The 9,412-nt window shown below is 34.2% G+C and overlaps 2 protein-coding genes across 2 annotated transcripts; one reads left to right on the forward strand and one right to left on the reverse strand.

Annotated features, from left to right (window-relative positions):
- Window positions 1-3,234: 3,234 nt before the first annotated feature.
- On the reverse strand, window positions 3,235-3,990 carry LOC103955025. The gene has a single exon (XM_009366888.3). It carries the CDS (start codon window positions 3,853-3,855, stop codon window positions 3,442-3,444), a length of 414 nt encoding a protein of 137 aa, XP_009365163.1. The 5' UTR covers window positions 3,856-3,990; the 3' UTR covers window positions 3,235-3,441.
- Window positions 3,991-8,104: 4,114 nt separating this feature from the next.
- On the forward strand, window positions 8,105-9,080 carry LOC103955024 (glycine-rich protein-like). Its single transcript, XM_009366887.2, has 2 exons — window positions 8,105-8,217; window positions 8,499-9,080. Exons 1-2 carry the CDS (start codon window positions 8,139-8,141, stop codon window positions 8,756-8,758), a joined length of 339 nt encoding a protein of 112 aa, XP_009365162.2. The 5' UTR covers window positions 8,105-8,138; the 3' UTR covers window positions 8,759-9,080.
- Window positions 9,081-9,412: the final 332 nt, after the last annotated feature.

The following is a 9,412-nucleotide window of genomic DNA, read 5'->3' on the forward strand; positions in this document are numbered from 1 at the left end:
GCGAATTGTTTTGTGTGTTTACTCTCTAAGAATTTTGTATGGAAGAAAAAGAGGAAAAAAAGATGATTAATTAATATTAATTATATTAGGCTATATTATACAAACCTAATCCCACAACCATAAAGTTTAAGCCTTCAATCCATTTCCAAATGGTCCAAATTCTAACTACTAGTACAAAGGACTAGGTCTATATAATAGCCATTGACAATTCAATGTTTTCCGATGTGGGACAATAGGAGTCTCAAAACTCCTACAATGAGAACTATATGTATGTATGCAGTATGCACATATATAAATAGAACTCCGTCCGTGCTAGGAGATATGAATAAGCTCCATGAATGCATATGTACGCATGGAATCATGTACGTATTTAATGTTCCAATCACGAGCATGAGTACATGAGTGATGAGTGCAGGCAATTAGCTCATTCAAATGTTAATATATGTGTAGTACGTAGTACCTGCACTCTGTACTCATGATCCGACGTGTATGAAGCATTATACATTGTACTCTATGTCCTTGCTTTTTGGATAAAAGTCCTTCAATTTTAAGGTACGTACTATAGATTTAACTGTTAAAAGTACTCTATCAACAATGAACCACTCAAGGATTACAAAATTATTACTTGGACACTACAAATGTGCTTCAAAGATATTAATATTAAGCAAAAGATTTTTAAAATAACACCTAAAATGTGTCATTTGAAAGTTTCCCTTAAATTTATTGGACTGCAAGAAAGTTTTTTAGAGCATTTTCACCAAAGTAATTAGGCTAATTTTCAAGTTTTAAAATTTTTCATCCAAACATAGCATAAGAATTATAAAGAGAAAATTCATAATAACATATACAACCTCTCCTTTACTCTGTTATGTGTGATGTGTGGTACTGTTGTTGATGTTATAATCCAATAGTAATTTAGTATCTCATTCAACTATCAGTATCTCAAATATTTTTTTGGTTTATTGACGTTGTGCATTTGTCTATTTGTTTGATCATTGTTGTATATCTAGATATTTTTTAGTGAATGTATACGATGACCTTTTAATTGACAGCCTAGATTATTTGATCATAAAATTTATGTCGGCTTTGGTTAGGAATTTTTTCTCTTTGGAAAAGAACTAGCAAGAGTGTCTGCGTGGTGCTGCGGGTTTCGAAACTATATAAAACATGTAGAAAGTTTTAAAATATAAATGATAAGCCATAGTGCTTATATAAATATATTTACAACCCTATCTAAAATAAGAAACAATGAGTAGTCGAACTTCTTTAATCTAATGGGTTTGTTTCTTCACTTTGTTCCTCCTTTCTTTTGATATGTAGGTGCTTTCATTTATCTGTTAGAATTTGGAAAAATAGAAGTTAATGTGAACAAATAACAGTTGGATTTGTTAAATGATCCTTTTGCTAAAGATCAGAACAATAAAAGGACTTACAGAAAGTTAATAAAATGACTTACGCAATTGAAAACTGTTGGCACACTAGGTCCTGCATAGATGAAAACATTAGGCATTATTAACCAAACATGTAAAGTTTATGTCAAATTTTATATTATGTGTTTTTTGAACTATGTATGATAACGACGAGATAACAAAACGTACGCATGGTTTGAGCTATGGCCTTAAACCTTAAATACTGTATGAATCCAAGTTTTACAAATTATTCGTAATCAAACCAATCAATTGAATTATGCTTAAACAAACTTGGTCCAAGGTGTTTAAAAAGTGAAATATAAACCCTCATTTTGCAGAATTGTTGACTTAGAAAAACGAATGCATAAGCGGACAGATGGCATTCTAGAGAAAATTTTCTCAATCTTGACATTCAACACACAAAATGTCAAATCTAAAGTATTTAGCATACTTAAAATGGCTTCCGAAATTGATTTGTTCAATGAGATAATGAGCGAAAGACATAAAAATCAGACTGTACTAAACTTTTTTGTGCATTTATTGATCCATTGTTAAAAAGATTTGCAGAGAAGAGAGATCTTTACCTAACTTTTCAGAAATGTTGGTGAAGCAGCAGCTGTCGCAGTCTTAGTTATAATTTGACGGTAGAAACTCTTCAATGATGGTCCATATGCGGAACAAAGACTTAATATTAATAAGCATTTGACCAAAGAGTGATCCAATTCAAGTTCAAGGGATTAAATCTGCAACCAAAAACAATAACAAAGTAACCCATAAAGTTATGTAACTAATCCTATGTATTTGAAACTATGTAACAATTTTTAACTTGAGTTTCAAAAATATAGAATCCAATCAAATTAAAATCCTAGTATGAAATTAAGAATCCCAATTAAACAAAAACTGACCTAATTAATTGGATATCCTGGCGAGTACTGCTCAAATGTTTCATTACAGAAAAGTGGTAGTTGAAAAACCTCATATTTAAGAACTGAATTGAGGAGCTGGTTTACGTTGTGAAAGTGAAGCGAAACGTAACTTCTTCATTTCGAGATCAGCAGATCAGAGTTTGGAGTTGTCTGATTCTTTTTGTCTCAATCAACCACGTTCTCCATTTCAAACTATTCATCAATTATGAATCAAAAAACTAAAACTCTTTTAATTTTCGGTGTGTATTCAATGATTTGCTTCCTGTAAAAATAGGAAATATGAAATAATTATATGGAGATGGAATCATATATAGAGCTAGAAGAGGAAGTAAAGAAGATATGTAAAAGCAAATTAAGAGATCATCCTATTACAAAAGCTACAATAGTAAATTAAGAGAGTATCATATTTGGAAACAGAGATACGTATAAAGCCGCAAAAAAAAAAAAAATTATAATTACCGACAAAATATTGGAAAATCTAAAAGCTAGGGATTTTCACCTTTTTAGTGAAAAAAAATTGTTTCTGAGTGATATAACCCAAAATCATCTTAGACAGCAAAGAAACATAGGATTGAGAAATCAGACCTTAATTTCCAAAACCAAGCAGGGACAAAATTGGGAGACTACTGTTTAACGAACAGTGCTTTGGGCAAAAATGAGAGCATTCCACACATCACGAGTTTGGGCAAGCCTGTTGGTCAGTCTCTAAAGAAATCAGCTCTCCTCACTCAGGTTTGGAAGGATGACTTGAATTCTGGGCATCTCTTGGTTTCATTGTTTGATTGTTCGGTGAAAACATCCTCTCCTTCGTTCCAACTCCCGAGATGTCTTTATTTTTGTAACCATTTGTAGCAATCTTACTCATGATTAGGAGTACAAAGTAAAAATAGAAGAAGAGATTTCGGTAAGAAAAATTTGTATAAATTCAGTAGAAACTTAGATAAAATTGTAATTGAATTTTACAAACATTTACTTTAGCTATCTTCGATCTCATCATCCTCATTTATTTTTGATGGAACTTGAACATAAAAATCAACAATGCAGAAGGCTCTTCGTAATTAAATAGAAAAGTACAATAGATTAAAAGTGCTTAATTAATCAGCTGCTTAAACTTTGGTACCGGAGTACTCCTTTTCCACTGCTTTCTTCAGGAAGCTATCTTCTTCCAGCACCATTTGAACTGGCAAGAACCCCATCCCATTGGCCATAGCAAGCATCATCCGCTTGGTTTCAGCCTTGAACTCCTCCAAATCAACCGCCCCGTTCGAGTCATGATCAAACTGCACGAACAGCGAGTCGTAGACATAAGCAATCTCTTCGGGGTCTGGCTTCACATCAATGCCATAGTGGGTCTCAAAGACCCTCAGAGACCGAAACTCCTTCAGCATCTCTGCATAAGAAAGCAGACCATCGTGGTTGGTGTCGAGATGAGCAAAACGGTCGCGAATTGAGAGGCTGAATGCTTCTTCATCTTCCACAAAGTTGACAATGGTGGCACCATCCAACACTTCTACACTCATCTTCTCTTATGCTAGCTTGGGAATTGATCACAAGGAAATTAGGATTGATTTGTATTTTGGTTGTAAATTAAACAAGCGATGGAAATGTTAATTATTTATAAACACATGCATGAGGCACTATTTTGTTTTTTGGCCCCTTGTTTCTCTAATCCATAGGTTTTATGGACTTTGTTTCTGTAAACAAACGTTAATCAACTTTACCAGCCAACTAAAGGAAAGAAAATGAAAATAGACCAACCCACGTTGTAAGTGGTCGATTGCTTTGCATTCATCTTTAATATTGTAGTTGAATTCAAATCAATCGATCACTTGTAACTCTGATTGCTAAATTGCTTGGCTCATATACTTGAAATTATTCAAAATGGCTAAAACAGTCTACTTTATTTTTTGCACTCAAGTTTGAATTTTCATTCCCGTAATTTAGAAAAATCTAGTGTATACTTAGACTCTAAGAATGGCTTGGTATTTTTTTTAAATCTAAAACTTTTTTTTTTGTTTTTTTTTTAAAGAATAAGTTCCAAGTATCTTCTTCCACTTCGGATGCCTTCATAGTAATAGATTACTTTTTAGTCAAATAACTTGGGTTCAATTTGATGACATTTGAAAGTCATATAACATATTATATTAATATTTGTTAAAGTAAAATGAACCATTCAAATCCAATTGGCCCTAGACACGTCTGAAAAGTCAAATTCAGAATAAATTGACCACAGAGGACGCGTTGTCAAACTGAGCAGAAAATAACCTTTGCACTTCTCTATGCGTGTGGCTGTGTTATTCTTTCTCCACTTCCACTCGAGACAAAATATGAACCATAATATCACTTGCAAACAGTGGCGAATTCAGGATTTCAAGATCACGAAGAAAGGGGATCTCAAGATAAAAGTTAAAAAAAATAAAAATACTAAACTAGTTTGGTTCCATATCACTATATTTTTATTGAATTTGGTTCATTGAATAATCAAAATTAATCAACCACATCAAGTGGCCCAGTGGTAAGGGCGCGGATTTCGGCTCTCAAAATACAAAAAAAAGGGAGGTCATGACTCTACAAAGATGAAATTTGTTAATGTAACATATATATTGCAATTGGGAGTTGAGACTAGAGTCTAGGATTAAAAACTTAAATGAATTTGGGAGAAATAAAATTAGGCAGCTAGAGGTGGTGGAATGGCAAATGGTGTTGGGGGATGGGGTAACTCGAGTTTAAAGTTGGGAGGTTGGAACGATTTGGGGTTGAGAGTTCTTAAATATAATTTGGGGATATTGGAAAGGACTGGGGTTCTCGGGCTCTGTATAAAAAATAGAGATATTTTAGTTTTTAAATCTTTTATAATTACCTGTCTAAAAAACGCTGTCGTTTCGACTAGGTCTTTTAAAACAAAAATTAAAAACCTCTTTTTCTTCGTTATAAGCACTGCTGCATGCACATCCATGCAGGCAACAAGACTCTCCACTGCACTTGCCCAAATTGTTGGAGGGTCCCGAAGGTTAATGACAAGTGTTTCTTTGGACTTCCGGAGGGTCCCGGGACCTCCTAGGTCCTTATATGTGACAAGCTCATATTTATATATATTTTACATCAAATTCACTTGTCTTTTCTTAGTTAGTTCCTTATATTTTTGAGCTATTTACTTTGTTTTTGTGTTTTGTAGGATTTGTCAAGCAAAGAAAAGAAAAATAGCACAAGTGGGATTTTGAAAAGAAAAATAGCACAAGTGGGATTTTAAGTAACAAATTCGTCAAAACTGCCTGTGCAGGTCAGTTGACTTTGGAAGCAAGTTTCAGACAGCTCAGAATGAATTAGAGAATGAGCCTTATATGCTTGGAAAGCTACGGATGTCTATTTTCTGGAGCATTTCACATATTGTTAATATCATTTTTCTAGAAGAAGTTATGGCCGTTTTAACACTGAAAGGTTCCTAAGAGGCTGAGCAGTTTGTAATTGACAAGAAAGCATTGAAAGCAATAAATCCAATAAAACTAGCAGCCAAAACTGATGCAGCCAAGAACAAGCCAGCGGACACCTATTCAAATATCAGAGGAAATGGAATTAAAGATGAGGATTAAGAGGGAGTTATTGGCATAAAGGCTACCCAAGGAGTTACAATTGTTTCACCATTTCCTCTCACTTATTGTCATCACTAAATGGCTATTAGTGGGTGAGTTAAGGAGAAGAAAATGATGCAGCAAAAATTGGTTTAAAAGTAGCATTGGGGAAGGAAGGAAAGTGGAGGCCTTAGTCGATTTCTTTCGGTTCTATTTTCTCAAACTCATGTCTATCTTTTATTTTAACTTAAGGATTGTGTAACTAAATTTTTAGTAGTTAGGGGCTGTTTTGAAGCCTCGAATATGATTGCGAGTTTGTTATGACATTTCGTTTGAATTACTTTTATGAATGGATGAAAATTGATTCATTACTTGTCTCATTGATGAATTCTTTATGTGTTTTCTACGGATGCATACTTAGTAAGCATATCTAGGATTCTAATGCTATGAATATGTGTGTGCCTGCCCTTGTCAAATGAGGACCTACATATGTTCTAGAGTAGTACTTGTTAATTGCGATTAACATATGAACCAATTTCTAGGATAAGTAAGACAACGCCAGTACTTACGATGTCTTGTGATGACTCAAACTCTTTTCGTTCTTAATGATTTCTACTTGTTAAATCTATGAACACGCCATTCTAGATTGCATGTTAGGGATTAAGTTAAGTTGAAAACACCATTCTCTTAACATACTACATAAGAAAGAGTAATAGGTTGAGTTCTAACATTGAGCCAACTTGAGCATCTTCATCCGGAAATAGAAGGAATTTGAATGAAACTTAACAATTTTTGCATGATTATTTGGTGGTGGATAGCAATTCCCCTAACTCGTTTTTCTTAATTTGCGAACTACTCAAAATCTGTTTCTGTTCTATCTTTGTTCGATTTAATTTAAACAGCAAATCAACTCCAAAAGTCCTAAAAATTTGTATGAGTGTAACTTTGTGTGTCTAGTATTTGCATATAAAATTTCGTAGACTTTAGATAAGTGTAAGTCGGTCTAATAATTATTTTTGGTGGCTGGCTAGTAGGGACAGTAGCCCAGTTTTTGTGACATTTAGTAGTTAGATAAAACAATCTTCTGCGGGAAAAACCCTTATTTTCATATGCTACAATTGACAAATCTTATTGTTAATAAGGAAAATTAATAGGACATTTGTGTTCTACTTTGTGGTGTGCTTTCAATCCTATCAATATGGATCCATCCATGCTAGCAAAGAAAAGGAAAGAAAAATAAAAAGGGTTACTGTTTTACATACATCGTTTTAGTTCAATTGATTAAGAATACTCTCTTGTTTATTTGAATTCTCAATTCAGATTTCTGAATATCTTTTGTATTTAAAACAACAAGAGAGTATTACCAAAAAGGGATTTCAATGAAACTAGAAAATATATTCAAGACAATTTTTACCAATTATATGTCGGTCGAAGCTGTATGAGATGAGTGAGTGGTCTAAATTGCAATTTGCAGGCTCCCTCCATGCCATCTCTTCATTGAAGATTGACATGCAGACATGCATGTATGTCCACGACTATTTTTATAGAGCAGTCCCCATGCAACTTAATTTGTCATCATCTTTCTGACTCTCACTGAGTCACTCCATATGTCCAAGGCATGTGCATAACATGGAGCCCCACGCCAGAGTCAAAATTACAATCTTATTCAATTTACCCCACTCGTGACGTCAATATTCATCTGTCTCGATCTTAATTACATATCATTTATCTCGATTCAAATCTACAAATTATTTCGAAAGTTCCCATAGCAAATTTGGTCTTTTCTAGTGTTTAAAAAATCATTGCATATCCATCCATCGTTGATTAGTTGTGCATTGGACGCTCACATTCAAACAAATTGATCAGTTAATGACCCAGATTAATTAATCCGGGCGCACTTTTTCGATCTTTCTAATAGCTAGCAAAATTGCTTCATAACGTTAAGACAGCTTGTAGTCATCACTGTTATTAATCAGAAAAATAAACTGAATATTAAAGCAATGAGAACACTGATAAGTAATTAAGAAAAGATATACGTGTTTTAAATTTAATAAATTTGGGAAGGCAACTCCTCAACCTCCAACTACACAGTCTACACTGTACGTGTACGGTGGTGTGGCCTATGGGGTTAACTTGTATATTTATTGTACACTGCCCTCTATTTTTCTCTATAAATAGAGGCAAGAATGCTTCTTAATTTCCAAGTATTCTACTCTCCTTTCAGTTGAACAAAAATGGTTTCCAAGACTTTCATTTACTTTGGTCTTTTGCTTGCCATTGCCCTTCTCATTTCCTCTGAAGTGGGCGCAAATGGTGAGCTTAACTTTTCCCTTCTAATTTTTGTAGAAATTATATATTGCTAGCTTCCTAGTGTCACCAAAGTTGCTAAGCAAAGTTATACATACAATTTGTGAGCTTAATTTGTTGTACTTTCCACAACATAATACTAGTGTACTTAACTTTATTCACCAAATAGATATAGTACAAGTATATGCTACTTAAAATTAAATTAGGTTCCAAATTCACAATGATATATTTGAATAAATGAAATATTGTCACCTCATTTAAACGTATGTTCCTTACATGACTTTCAGCTGCGGAGACTACTACAAATCCCAATGGTGTAGGTGATGCCAAGTATGGTGGCGGGTACCAAGGAGATCCTGGGCGAGGTGGGTATGGTGGCAACCCTGGTCGTGGGGGTTACGGTGGAGGAGGTCGTGGTGGAAATGGAGGAGGAGGCCGTGGAGGGCGTTGCTACTATGGTTGTTGCAGATGGAGTTACAATGGAAGAGAGTGCCTAAGGTGCTGCAATCATGCTGGTCAGGCTGTTGATGCACAACCTCACAACTAGTTCATTAGTTAATTAGGCTTCTGCATGCCCATGCATGCAGTGTGCTTAATTAATTATCTAATTATGTTCTAATGCATGTTCTTAATATGCTTGAAGCACTTAATTCCCTCGATCGTATTCCTATGTATGAATCGAATAAAACTTCACTAGCGAGAGGCATATGCAAAAATAAAGTTAATCACGAGTGCTAGTGTACTCAGTTATAATCTCATGGTTTGAGTGCTCTTTAATTAATTTCGTGAGCAAATTGAAGTACCTGTGTAATGCATGTCATCGATTGATGATATACGAAATCAATGACATATACAAGTAACGTTTTGTATCCAATTTGTAAGAATATGAGCATAAGTATGAATATGTGATCTTGGTTATTGGAATTTGAGATTAAATAGCAAGTCTTATTGGGAATGGATTTGTAATCCATATTATACTGAACTACTATTTGTAAGGGATTAGTTTTCTATAAGAATTCTAATAGGGGAGTCCTTATAGAACTTGGCAAGGATTATGTTATGTATATATATAGTGGCCTCTGCTCTCGCAGTAGATATGCTCTTTTTCTGGACTAAGACCTATCATTAGTTAAGAGCAAAACTGATTACTGAAGAGAGGAGAAGGTGCACTGCTATTGTATTGCAGAACTCGGACATGACA

Source organism: the organism of the source record quoted next, unplaced genomic scaffold, assembly GCF_019419815.1.
Source record: "Pyrus x bretschneideri cultivar Hongxiangsu unplaced genomic scaffold, Pyrus_bretschneideri_v1 Contig12, whole genome shotgun sequence".
Classification (NCBI taxonomy): domain Eukaryota; kingdom Viridiplantae; phylum Streptophyta; class Magnoliopsida; order Rosales; family Rosaceae; genus Pyrus; species Pyrus x bretschneideri.